The 14519-nt window shown below is 38.6% G+C and overlaps 1 protein-coding gene across 3 annotated transcripts; it reads right to left on the bottom strand.

The window, feature by feature from the left end:
* Positions 1-481: 481 nt before the first annotated feature.
* Positions 482-8011, bottom strand: SPP1 (secreted phosphoprotein 1). Of its 3 annotated transcripts, XM_008057495.1 has the most exons (7): positions 7869-8011; positions 6675-6742; positions 6524-6562; positions 3900-3980; positions 3595-3636; positions 2238-2561; positions 482-1326 (listed from the first exon to the last, which is right to left on the bottom strand). In XM_008057495.1, the coding sequence occupies exons 2-7, from the start codon at positions 6726-6728 to the stop codon at positions 922-924; spliced, it is 945 nt and encodes a 314-aa protein (XP_008055686.1). In that variant the 5' UTR covers positions 6729-6742; positions 7869-8011; the 3' UTR covers positions 482-921. The 3 variants fall into 3 exon arrangements, with proteins under 3 accessions (XP_008055686.1, XP_021567722.1, XP_021567723.1); XM_021712047.1 differs by lacking the exons at positions 3595-3636; positions 7869-8011 and having other exon boundaries at positions 6675-6747; XM_021712048.1 differs by lacking the exons at positions 3900-3980; positions 7869-8011 and having other exon boundaries at positions 6675-6744.
* Between the last annotated feature and the right edge of the window lie 6508 nt (positions 8012-14519).

Below are 14519 nucleotides of genomic sequence, written 5' to 3'. Positions count from 1 at the left end.
CTGCATAATCTCACTCATATATGGAATGTCAAAAAGTAGATTTCATAGAAGAGAGTAGACTGGTGGTGATCAGAGGGTGGGGGAGTTGGGAGGTGGGGTTGGGAGGAAGTTGGTCCATAGGTACAAAGTTACAGTTAGACAGGAGTAGCTTCTGATGTTTAATTGCTCAGTAGGGTGACAGTGGTCAACAATAACTTATCACATACTTCCAAATAGCAGGCAGAAAGGATTCCGAATGTTCTCATCACAAAAAAATGGCAAATGTTTGAGGTGGTAGACATAGTAATTACCCTGATTTAATCATTGCACAGTGTTTATATGTATCAAAACATCACACTGTACCCTGTATGTGGTTATTATTATATGTCAAAGCCAAAATAAAACCAAAATAATGTTATATAGATGGTATAGAAGGTTCCATTGTATTAATTATTGGACAACTGTGGGAACCCAATGAAGAAAAGCAATGGACATGACTAAATTCTTATTACATTCAAGATATAAGATTTATTCACACCAACAAAAATAATCACAACAAAATATACACTAATTTAAAAAACAGAAGATTACGGTGACATAAAATGTTATATTCTCTTTTTTAAGTGTATAAAAGTATTTTGTTTGCTTCTACATAAATTTCTATTCAGAAAAGAATAACAAACATTAAAATGCAGTGATATTTTGCATTTCTTCTATGAAAAGACATAGACAAAACCCTGAAGCTTTTAGTTTACAAGGGTGTTACCACAAAGCCACAGACTAAACTAAGAACCAAACATAATATCTATTTCCAGATTTACTTGCATATACATTCACCCACTAAACTGAGCAATAGGCATTTCATGTTCTCTCTCATCCAGCTACAATGCATTTTTTCCTTTTTACTAAAAGCAAGTAAGCAATGTTTTTTTCCCCCTCCCTTTAGTTGACTTCAGAAGATGTACTATCTAACTCATGAGAAATGCGAAACTTCAAGTGTGTGTCTTCCTCCTTACTCTTGGGGTCTAGGACCAGCAGGTCTTCGTGGCTATGAACTTCATGGCTGTGGATTTCATGGCTGACCTTGGAAGTTTCCTGACTGTTGATCATATCGGAATGCTCGTTGCTCTCATCACTGGCCCTCCGCTTGTATAGTCTGGACTGTTCGTGGCTGTGGGTTTCTGCGCTTTGGTCATCCTGCTGACTTGTCTCGTGACTGTCCTTCCCATGGCTGTCCCAATCAGAAGGCACATTCAGGCCCTGGGCCACGGGGATGGCCTTGAATGCGCCGTTCAACTCCTCGCTTTCCATGTGTGAGGTGAGGTCCTCGTCTGTTACATCAGGATACTGAGTCACAGCACAAAACGGAAGAAGAATTACATGAACAGCTGGGGATGGAAACATTGCAATTCTTTTCTGCTGTCTAACTTTGGGGACAACTCATACTGAAAATTGTCTAACGTTGGCTGAAAGGACACTAGCATGTCACGCTGTACTTTACCAAACCTTTTCACAGATGTCACCTCCTTTAGGTCAATGAAACCTATGAGGTAGCTCTCTCTCTCTTTCTTGGTCAGCATCTCACTCTGTCACACAGGCTGGAGTGCAGTGGCACACTCACGGCCACTGCAGACTTGACCTGCTGGTCCCTCAGCCTTCTAAGCAGCTAGAACCATAGGCACGCACTACCACTCCCGGCTAATCTTTTGACTTGTTGTAGAGCTGAGATCTCTCCATGTTGCTCAGTCTGATCTTAAACCCCTGAACTCAGGCAATCCTCTCACCTCTGCCTCCCACAGTTCTGGGATGACAGGTGTGAGCCACTGTGCCTGGCAGAGGTAGGTCTCACTATAACTGTTTTATAAAAAAGAAAAGTGAACTAAATGTTAAAAGATAAAGTGAATGAATAGTAGATGGCAAAGCTGTGTCAAAATCCAGATTTTTTTGACTATGGATTAATTTGCAACTCTAAAATTCTTCTCAGATGTTAAGTTTCAAAATGTGACCATTATATTTTTGAAATAATTGCTGTTTTCCAAAGTAAAGTAGAATTGTGTTTAGAGGTCAGAATTAGGGAGAAACTATGTGAACTTCAACAAAAACTACCAAGCAGAGAAAGATTTTGTGTTCAATGGTCAGAAAATAGATTACTAATTAATGTTTGCTTGTTGAATGGATGAAAGAATGAATGAATGAATGAAAATACAGCCTCTGGTTACCTAGTCAGAACCCTCATATGTGTCTGTTGAAGGATTTACCTGGATGTTAGGTCTGTGGAGCATCTTAGCTTTTGACCTCAGTCCATAAGCCACACTATCACCTCGGCCATCGTAATACGTGTCTACTGTGGGGACAGCTGGAGTGAAAACTGCAGTGGCTGGCACATCAGTGGGATAATCAGTGACCAGTTCATCAGATTCATCAGAATGGTGAGACTCGTCAGAGTGGTGAGAGTCATCAGGATGATCATCGTCATCAGAGTCATCTGAGTCGATGGAGTCCTGGCTGTCGACGTGGTCTCCGTCATCATCATCCACATCGTCCATGTGGTCATGGCTTTCATTGGACTTACTTGGAAGGGTCTAAAGATCAAGATGGCGGGAAAGTTAGTCTGTGGGCCTTTATATTCCCCTAGTCCTTATAGTACATTAGTCTTACACTCTTTTTCTTTTACTTGCTTTCAGAACACAGTCTATGGCTTTTAGGAAATAAAGTGAGCATCTTCCAGTTTTTCTTTTAACACATGGAAAAATGCAATAACATTTGAGTTACTTTTCTTTTCAATAAAAAATTATTTTCATTGATATTTTCAAGTCAAATATGTGAGTAGAACCTTCAGATTGATAACATTGTTTTTCCTTATATATACTGAACATTATTTGATTTACTAAATTCCATAATGCAATAGATACAGATATATAATAGTGAGTCTGATTTTTCTGCTTGAAATAAGAATTATCAAGAGATCAAAGCATCCATATATTAATGTGTTACCAAAACTTATAACCACTTTCCTGTTAGCACAGATAATCAAAGGTGACTCTGTTATGCATGTGTGTATAAATTGCAGCTCAAAACTGTCTGTTAAAATAGCTAGTTAATGTCTATTAAACTTCAAATCAGCAAATATACTGGATTATTTATGTGACTTTCCTTAACAGAGATTCTTGGTATATTAAAATGGAATCTTCAGTAAAATAAATTTATCTCTTTGCTCAGCAAATATATTGATGATCCTAATACAAATAAAAGTTATCAAATAAACTATTATTTTAGGAACAGAAATGTTCTTCAAGGCAAAATTTTGGCTTTATGGGCATTAAATTAGATACTTATATCAGATATTAGATATCTACAACCTATCATAAGTAAACTGCAAGCAGCTCAATGCTTTAGATAACAGGCATTAATAGATATTTTCTGCAACACTGACCTTTCCTGAAGAAACCTGGTATGTTTGATATTCAGTAAATACATGCTTTCTTTCTGAGTAAATCTTAGACTGGCAATTTACTGGAGAATTTGCTAATGGAATTTCTTCAGAAGACAGCCTAGGCATGGTGCCTTTCATTTCTCCAAAGGATGACAGGCCTTTGATTGAAAGTAAGAACTTACCTCTTGTTTAAAGTCATCAGTTTCCTCAGAGGACACAGCATTCTGAAGAAGGAAGGATATATATTAGTGTACAACACAGCTGCCCAGCTTTTGATTACAAAATTAGCCTCTTCAATCCAAAGCAGGTTTTATTTTTCAGCCTCATTGGTGGGTGGCTTACCGCGAAAAGAAACCAACATGGCGGATCAGTCAGTATCCTAAGCACACATTTACCAGCAGGCAGATGGGGGTCATGTAACTGGCCTGAGTGTCCTGCTTGTAGCTATCTCTCACTGTTGTGCTTTATTCCCAGAAGTTTAAAATACCTGTGGTGCCAGGAGATTCTGCTTCTGAGATGGGTCAGGCTTTAGCCATGTGGCCACAGCTTCTGGGTATTTGTTGTAAAGCTACAAAAAAAATTGCATATTTATTATTATTTTAAAAAGCATAAGGACAAACTGAGAAAACTGGGAAAAAACAACAACTATTCTTCATCAACCTTGACTGATAAGCATACCTTGCATGCATGTAGTCAACCAGGGCCTTAGATATCTTTTTATCTGTGAGCTGGGAACCCTTTCAAAGTGCTTTACACATATTAATTCATTTGATCCTCTCAACTCCCTGTGAGATAGGTATCATTACTATATCCATTTTACAGATCAGAAAATTCAACCACAATGTACTTAAGTAGTAGGAAGTAGCAGAACCAGGGTTCAAACCTAGGCAGACCAGCTCTTAACATTGTGCTTTCTTGTTCCATGTTTGCTGGCTGAGTTTTCCTCTTAGATAAAGCACATCTAAAGCACAGGTGCCCTTCATTACTGTTGATCTTTATTGTTTCCACTCAATGGAACATGAAGGAACTCTCCAAGGCTGTGCTGTCTAATGCAGTGTCCACTAACCACATGGGGTTATTCAAATTTAGATTAGTTAAAATTAAATAAATGAAAAGTCAATTCTTAGTTGCACTAGCCACATTTTGACTGCTCAATAACCACATGTCTAGTGGCTATCTTACCAGACAAAGCGGAAATATAATATTAATATCATTGCACAAAACTTCTATTGCTCTGAGGTGTCAAGGATATAAATGGAATGGCCTTTCCTTCAGCCAAACTTGGAAAATTATGGTAATATGCTAGTGCAGACAAGTGGAAATTGCTCTGAATAAGTGTCATCTGATTGACTGTATCATCCAGGGCCAGTCACTTCTGTCCCAGTCATGGAGGATGAGAACCCTGCGGGTTCTATAGACTCCCCTCTGCAGCCATCTATGTGGGGGACAATTAGGAAGGGAACCTGTCAGTAGCACTTAGGGTTTCTCTCATGACTGGCTCTAACCCGAGCAGCTTCACAGTGGAAGTTTTTTGCTGAAAGAAGGAGGTCCTTGCTTTAAAAAGATGCAAAATCTATGGGAAGAATGAGTTCCAAGTCCTCTTCTTTATTTTTTCATATATATGTATACTTATATATACATATGTCTATTTCCTCATGGCACATGCAATACAAGCTCAGGTATTTATAAGCTAAATTTATAATTTTTAAAAAGTGATATGAAGGAAATTAAGATGAGTAAAATGAACAGACTAAACACCACCCAGTAATCCTAACATTCATAGATAATCAGTGTTTATTTTCAGGGGTATATCTTTACAGACTTATCGTGTGTGTGTGTGTGTGTGTGTGTGTGTGTGTGTGTGTATACATACACATATATATATACACACACACATATATATGATATTTAGTAAATACATGCTTTCTTTCTCAGCATATCTTAGTCTTAGCCTGGAAACTTACTCAAGAATTTGCTAATGGAATTTCATCAGAAAAGAACTGATGAATATATGTATACACACACACACACACACACACACACACACACACACACACATATATAAATGTATGACTACCTCTTAGTTTCTGGAAGGGTGAGCCTTGAGCTCTTCACTCTTCTTTTAAATACCACTGAATGATTTAAACTGTTATGGGTTCATATGCCTTTTAAAAATGCATCCTTGCCATATTTTATTTTATTAAAAAGTCACAGATTATTGCCTCAAATAGTGTGACCTCAATCTTCTACAGAGTTGTTAATTTTTCTCGGCTATTATTGTGATTCAACACCTGTGTTGTCAAATCAGTTGGAAAACAGACACACCGACATGCACCCACTCACACATACATACACAGATGCACACACAAACACACACAGAATGCTTCTCTTAATGTCTTCATTAAGCAATCTAATTGCAGTGACCCCAGGCAACTCTATATTGGCCTTTATTCTGTTCAACTCAACTTGAACTCTGTGTGCCTTTTTGTCCAAGCTCCTGGGAACAATGCCCATTTGTTGTTGGCTGGCACATTTTCATCTGTTGTGGAGGGTTAGATACATCTATGGTGCTGGTCAAATAATTATAATAAAGAGGTTGGTTCAGTCTTATGTTTGGTTAGAAAAATGTGACCTAACATCAGCTGACAAGCACAATAGATTACAAACAGCAGACATAGACTTTCTTTTCACAAAATGGGCTTCTCAGCGAATATCCCAGAAATATTGTGAATATTATGGACATACAAACAGGCCTGGCTCATATCTGAGGTGAACTTTAAACTTAGCCTTCAACCAAGAAAAGCAAAAGATGGAATTTCTTCTTTTATGTGGAAAAGTCGTGCAATGTCATAGAACTCATTTTACATGTGAAGATGGCCCAGAGCATTATTTTACTATGTTAAAAAAATATGCATCTTCAGAGCATATATTTGTCAAAAACTATACTGTGCTTAGCAGTGGCCTAGATCCATAGCAGGTCAGTCGACAAATACTTGCAAATTAATAGACTTTCCTGGGAAGATAAGGAAAATGGCAGCAGATATAGTTGTTTCACCCCTTGCAATAGTCACATAAATAATAAACTATAGGATACAGCTAAAAAATGCCTACCTGCTTTTCCTCAGAGCTTCCAGAATCAGCCAGTTTAACCTTTGAAATAGAAAAGATGAAGAAAGATTACAATCTGAATGTGTTCCTTGCACCTGGAAGCACACAGTTCAGTTACCTTCAGGAATTTTCTGGAGGATTCAGCTGTACTCACCGGCAGAGCATAGGTAAGGCTGAGCAGGCAAAAACAAATCACGGCAATTCTCATGGTGGTGATTTTTCCTGTGAAATATGTTGGAAGGAATATTTGATATCATTACAGGTTAAAACAGTGACATGTTTTTATACTATCTCATTACAAAATAATCACAGATAAATGCATTTCTATAGAATACGCTCTACTTAGAAAAGCCTTTTCTTTTACTATTATGGTCTTTCAAGTCCATATTTATATTGCTACCTATTCTCCATCTCTCACTATTAGGTCAGGCAAGGGGAAGTTTTACAGGTTTGTGTTTATTCAACTTTCAAATTTAGAGTTCCAGAGATTATACCACTACTGCATGACATCTCCTGCTACGTAAACCTAAAAACAGATCAACAGTAATTTGATTAAAATAATAAGCAAGGATGGGAATACTTACTTTTCAGGGGGAAAAAAACACACAAAAAATGAAAGACATTGGCTTTCTTCATTTTTCCAACATAAATTTTAAATATGATTTTTAACTTAAATTATGAAGTAGGTGCTACTTATGTGAAATGAAACCATCTCTGAAGTTAGGTATTTAAGTAAGATGTTCTAAAAATTTGAAATACAACAGAAAGCACTGGGACAGTCAACAACTTTTCTAGTTGTGATAATGGTTCTACATAGTGTTATACAGATATCTTGGCAAGCATTTTAACAGTTAAATTTAAAAGCAATATACTCAGAAAGGGATTTTTTCCCTTGAAAATTAGATAAATACAATAATTTTTAAAATAGCATCATCATTGACTTAATTAGCACAACTAACGAAGGTCCTTTTTCTTTTAAATCTCTCTATATCATCTATCCACTTACAATGATAGAGATATAATCATTCCAAAGGGGCAAATAATTACTTTTTTCTGGTTAGATGCAGTAGTTTCTGGTCTCTTGGAGACCCAGAGGAACTCTTTTTAAGCTTTGGAAGTACTTTTAGGGATTCTTAAGTTTTATATTCAACTTTCAAAATTCCTAGACCTCTTTGCTCCAGGGGACCTGCGATGTATCTTGTATCTGATCTGTTCATTCAAAAGACTAGAACAATATAAATCGGTTTAACTGCATTTCAGTTAAGACTATCCTGCTTAGAACTTTGACTTTCCCATGAGATTCAACTGAATGCATGGACAGCAGCACAGCAGCAAACCGCAGGCTTACCTCGGCAAAGGTTGAGAAGGCTGAGAAGGCTGAGAAGGCTGCAGCTGATGTGTGAGGAGTCCGGTCCCAGGCGATGCTGATGCTGCCTCCTCTTCCTGCTGCTGACGACCCAGACCGCCCAGAATTTAAATGCTGCTCCAGACGTCCTCTGCGACTCAGGAGGCGGGGAGATGTGTCATGAGGTTTTCTGCCACTGCCCAACCCACCTGCTCCCACACTTCCCACTCTGGTTTTGTGGTTAAAAAAAAGGCACACACACACACACACACACACACAATCAACAGCTAAGACATGACTCATGTGCAGCATCATTAACAAGCTTTTTCATATATAGAATTGGCATTCAGCATCCAGACAGGGCACTTAAGACTAGCATAAAGGAGGAAAGGGGAAATTAAAAAAAAAAAAAAGAAAGAAAAGGGAAAGAAATTCTGATACAGATTTTATTCATTGTTCCTAATTTAGAGAAAAAATATGAATGTAAATGAGTCCTAGATAAAATTAAATAGATTCTTGTTTCTTTCAGTAACAGAGAAAGGGAATGTCTGCAACCACAGATGCCGCAACGATTACATTTAGGGAAGAACTGGAAGGTTGTAGTTCAAGTGCAGAGTTCAGAGACCCTCCTCTATCCCTTACTACTCAGTTTTGCGAATTTCAGGGTGCAGCAGCTCATCACTTAGATAAATGGCATTAGTGACATTAAAATTCCTGTTCATGTCCATTAAGTTGAATTTACAGTGACCTTTCTAAGGCATGGATTTCTGTCACACAGATTGGTTTGGAGGTGATGAACCTGTTCACTTGCTATATGAAATCAAAGAATGGAGGCTGGGCATGGTGGCTCACACCTGTAACCTCAGTACTCGGGAAGGCTAAGGCAGGAGGATCGCTTGAACCCAGGAGTTCAAGACCAGCCTGGACAACTAGGCGAGACCTCGTCTCTACAATAAATTTAAAAATTAGCCAGGCGTGGCAGTGTGTGCCTGTAGTTCCAGCTACTCAGGAGGCTGAGAGAAAGATTGCCTGCACCTAGCAGATCGAGGCTGGGATGAGCTGTGATCCTCATGAGCGTGCCCTGGCACTCCAGCCTTTTCAAAAAAAGAAAAAGCAATTAGAAGCATGGTGATTTCCTCTAGCTGTTGCAGAAGGAGAGCAACTTCTGACTGAGAATGGGTGACCCCTGGGGAAAGCCACTTCAGGAGCCAGACTATTGCTTTGAACTCCACTATCACTAATGACCTGAGTAACCCTGGGTAAATCGCTTTGTCTACCTACACATGCTCCCTCATCTGTAAGATGCAGACACGATGACCTAGCTCATCAGGTTTTGGAGCTTCACGTGAATTCGTATCTGTAAACTAGCAATGCCTGACATACATTAGATGCAAACGCCCTGAATACCTTAAGGACTGACGTGTCTGTGTGTTAGCTGCTATGGAAACTTTTAGGAGGAACAGATTGGAATAAGTTGCAATGTTTTTAAATGGGGTAGGTTATTAGGATGAGAGTGGATGTTAAGATCTTTAAACTGTGCTCATCAGTAGGAAAATGTGTACATTTCTAAAGGAACAGGTGAGATTTTGTTGTTTTTTTCCTTGTTCTCCTCCCCAGGATATATAAAGCTAGCTGCTTAATAAGGACAACATTTTTAAAATTTCTATATTAAAAACACTTTGCTAAGTATTTAAAAGGCTACCAAGAGAAAATTACACGCAAAGTCTAAATATTGGAGAATTCAGGGCCAGCGGAGCTCTGGTATTTAATGTTTTTTGTTTTGTTTTAAAACTTAACGTCATCATGAGATTGCTTCTTTTCTTCACCTTTCATCTGCCTTTCTCAGTTGTGAAATGAGGATTTCACTATCCATTTACCTTACGCCTCCACTGTAAGAACCATGTGTGAATTGAGATCAAGGATCCACGGTTCTATCTATTATTAGTTCTAAGGTGTCAGATCCTATTACCCAATGTTGCTTTTAATATAAATATAGATTAAACCTTTTCCTGCAGTGTTAGTGGTAGGTATTATGAACGTTTAACGGGGGAAAAATATGTCTCTTTTAAATTGGACGTATTCCAATCAATCGATATTGTTGATTTGAAGAAATTATGCACACACATTAATAATTCAGATGGCCTCTGTCTCTCTAGAATATAAAGCACACGAGTTATAAAAACTGCAAAATAAACTTACTGCTGCTTTTAAAAATTATGATCTTCCCTCTGGACACGTTGTCATTTTAGTGGAAGGAAGTCCACACATCCTAAAAACAATGAGATTTCCACAGGATTGGCAATCGTTTACTTTGTGCCCACGGGAATGATTCAGTACGACGTTGGGGTTATAGGAATAAATGTAGCTGGAGCGCAGCCATCCCAAGATGAACCATATGACCTTGCAGAGGACTTTTGGCTGTAGCTCCACAGTGCCACACGGTGGCAGCATTTCTGGAAAGGCTTTCAGACCACAAGCAGGCTCTATCCGTTTTCTTATTCTTAGGATGGAGCAACCACGTGTTAAACGAGCTGTGATGCGCTCGGTTTCTTGGAATGCCAGGTGAGGAAATACATATTTCCCAACAATTACCCACTACGCAATCGGGGACAGGGACCAAGAGAAACCAAAGCATTCTTGTTCTGCTCTGCTATCGCCCTCAGCAATCCCAGGCTGCTCTTATTGTCTCCTTTCTCAGCTTCCCACAGTCACTTGAAAAGTTAACTAATCCCAAGGGCTCACTCAGAGCAAAGGCTTGTGAATTCACGGGTCAAGAATGTGTCTGGGATGCCTCAGCGAGAAGATAAAGTGATTTGGAATGAGAGACAATTCTGTCAAGTACAAAATGTATATTGTGTCATTCTGACTTTTTTTTGGAGTTGGAGTCTCACTCTGCCACCCAGGCTAGAGTGCAGGGGCACAATCATGGTTCATCACAACCTCGAACTTCTGGCTCAAGTGATCCTCCTGTCTCAGCCTCCTGAATAGCTGGAACTGCAGGTGCATGCCACCATATAATTTTTCCACCTTGGCCTTTCAGAGTGTCAAGATTACAGGTGTGACCCACCATGCCCAGCCTCATTTTGACTTTGGAGGAGGCTCATGTTTCTTGCTTTTTGTTCTCAAACAAGTTGCTGCTGTTTATTTTTTCTGAGTTGGATTCTCCAATAGTCAGAATTAACATGTTAAATGATTTAAATCACAGAGATGCAATCTGTAATATTTCCACAGTTTCCATTATGATTAGGTTAACAGTTGGTTATTAGAATCAAAAGGTCAAAATGCCCAAATTCCCTCTAAATCTTGTTTGTGGAAAAGAAAAATTTTAGTTGTTAAACTGAAATGCAAAGAGTGATCTTAAAATAAATAAGAGGACATATGGGAACATATAAAGAACACTATAGGCTCATGCCTATAATCCCAGCACTTTGAGAGGCTGAGGTGGGAGGACTGCCTGAACCCAGGAGACCAGCCTGGACAACATAGCAAGTATGAATGAGCTACAGCTTATGAACAGAAAGGTATTCAAGGATCATTAAATCCCTAATATCATTGGTTCAGTATCCTACACTGACATGGTAATGCAAGACATTGTCAGGATGAATTGAAATGAAACAAAAAGCATTGTATTTCATGGTTCAGAGTTAGGCTCATGCATCCGACGCAACACATGTAACACAGTACATCCCACCTCAAAGATGATTTGATGTAACTAGAGATGACAGGTTGGGGGCCAGGATGAAAGACTGACTCATATGTTTGAGCTAAAGAATAGATTAGATAAGACAAAGATTTCATGTGGAACAGGTGAGCATACTTCTACACAGGGCCAAAGAGTAAATATTTTAGGTTTTGCAGGTCATATGGTCTCTGTCATGACTATCCAACTCTCCTCTTGCAGCACTCAAGCAGCCATAGACAATGCACCAGTGAATGAGTGTGGCCATATGCCAATAAAACTTTATCAACAAAAACAAGCTGTGAGTGAATTGGGTCCAAGGGCTTGCTGACCCGTGATCTAGAAAGTAAAGCCAAAGCCTGCATGCTGCTGAAGTCTTTTCGTGTGGTACCTGATTAAAAGCTTCCAGATGTCGGAAAAAACCCAGATGTCAAGAAGAAGCTCCTGAGCTCATAATTCCAGCTCCAGTACTGCTTTCTGAGTACACTTAATTCATTATCATTAAGGACATCCTTTTTTATTTGAACCAAAACTTCTGCTCTGATCTCTGTTCTCTGCGTTTTTCTGTCCTTCTAGAATTTGAATTGTCTTAGAGCTGAGATGGCGCCACAAGTCAAGAACTGCCCCCCCCCCCCTTTTTTCTCAGTGCCCTACCTTCTTCTCCTTGCTCTTCCAGCTGGGAGATTCCAGGGCAGGAATCACTGCACTAGATTAGGAAATACAATCTTTAATAAAGTTCTCCTTTTTGTCTTTTTTTGGGATTCCTACTGCCAATTATTTTCAAAGATGCTTTTTAATTAGCTAATAGAGCCATACAATGTGTATTTTTAAATCAAAGCAATGAAATTGAGGTTTTTAAGCATCTGATGCTGTTATGTTATTTGAAAACAACTGAAATTAATATTCACCAGTCAACATGTAAAAATAGGTGTTTTATACAGTAAGTCCCCTACTTAGGAACCTTTAAGTCATCAGCTTACAAAGATGCAAATGTGGTTCACATGTCCAATCACGTTAGTTCACGTATCTGGCGTCCATTGTCACGTGCATGCATCTTCTACAGGTGTTTGTGCTTTGGGGAACTTTACGGTACTGTGTAGAGTACAGCAGAACAGTATCTTTATTGCAAGCCCAAGATGTCCAGAAGCAAAGCGTAAAAGCAGCAGTAGACAGAGTTGACTCCATCAAGGAGCCAGAAACTGTCCATCTATGTCAGTGTGAGTGAAATGGCAGCTTGCTCTCTGACTCCTATTGCTGACAATCCTCTAGCTCTCCTCTCCCTCCTCCAGTCAGTAACTCTTCTTGCCTGTTCACTCGATGCCAGCCCTGGTGTGCCAGCTGTTGTACTGGACTGTACTAGTGTATTTGTCAAAGTACTGCACTGTAAGATTAAAAGTGTTTTCTTAATTTTTTTGTTCTTTTTATGTATTATTTGTGTGAAAAGTATTATAAACTTTAATAGAAGTATTATAAACCTACAGTATTATAGAGCCAATTGTGTTAGTTGGGCACTTGGGCTCACTTTGTTGAACTTACAAATGATTTGGACTTAAGAAAGTCTCTCAGAATGGAACTCCTTTGCATATAGGGAACTTACTGTAATTTTGTGCAATATTTTTACTCCAATACTTACAGATTATATTGATTTCTTTCTTGATTTTCTTTTCCAAATTCTTCAACTACTTACTGTATACTTTTAGGTTTTATGAATTTTTTATTTAAAAAATTAAATCATTTGTGTGAGAGAAAGATCTATACACAGATGGCCCTGTACCCACTCATACCTGGTATAGTAGGATTCAAGTTTAATTGATTTTATTTCCTCGTCTGGTCCTCGTCTGCCTGTCCACCTGGTTTATACTCAGAATAGAAGATAGGAACACACAAAATAAACCAGCTGCCCCATTTTACAAAAATACTGTGAAAGTAAAGTATGTTTTTGAAAAACAGATTCAATGTATATAGAATCTTTACCTTTTTTAAAAGAAAAAATATAATTTTTAATTTTATCTAACAGTCAAACTGTCAAAGATGTCACCCCTTTCCTTCTAAATTCAGAATACCACCATCTCTAAGATGTAAGCTGGATTCTTAAGAGATCAAACTTGATGAAACAACATGTATGTTTGAAATCTTGCTAGAGGTTAAAACACCACAATTGTACTTGAATCTGATCCAATTCCACATAAACAAAAATAAAACTGAAACCCCAGTCTGAGATGCTTGGGCACTGTCTAAAAGCAGAAAAAGGCCACTTTCCTGACCCCAGCCTCCACTTCCTCCCCATCTCAGACAAGTGAGTGTACAGCGTGGCTGACACACCACACATAACCTCTTTTGCTGCTTCACTAAGAACTCTGGCTAACCCCTGGCCACACTGTGATCCACAGACCGAAAGACCACCAATGGTTTGGGAATATCAATGAAATGTACAGGAAAGGGTCAAAACTGCTGCTTCCAACCATAAACACTTTCTAACATAACCTACTGTTTCCTCTAATTATGGTCATCCCATATTAGGATGGTAGAGAATTTTAAAATTCAAGTTTCCTAGAATTTACCACCCACACAATATTTTATTTGCTGAGAAGCAACTAAGACTAAAATTAATCTGTAAACACACCACTACCAGTAAACAGAAGTAATTTAAAACCTGCAGAGAACATGACTTTAAGTTCTCATAATTAAAAAAAATTTTTTTTGTAGAGACGAGGTCTTGCTATGTTGCCTAGGCTGATCTCGAACCCCTGGGCTCAAGCAATCCTCTAGTCTTGGTTTCACAAAGTGCTAGAATTACAGGCGTGAGCTACTGTAGCCAGCAAGGTTGATTTTTAACTTCATATCTACCTCTCCCTGTTGGCTCTTTGCTGAGCAGGCCAAAATGCAAAAGGTGTCCAAAAATCAGGTAGCTTAATTAAGAAATAAAAGCAAAGGATCTTGAACGAACGATTCAGAGGTTGAAAGATACGTTTATT

This window comes from Carlito syrichta, unplaced genomic scaffold, assembly GCF_000164805.1.
Source record: "Carlito syrichta isolate Samal-C Ts95f unplaced genomic scaffold, Tarsius_syrichta-2.0.1 Scaffold303036, whole genome shotgun sequence".
In the NCBI taxonomy this organism is placed as follows: domain Eukaryota; kingdom Metazoa; phylum Chordata; class Mammalia; order Primates; family Tarsiidae; genus Carlito; species Carlito syrichta.
Note: the sequence above shows the minus strand (reverse complement) of the source record. Positions and strands in the feature narration are given on the sequence as shown.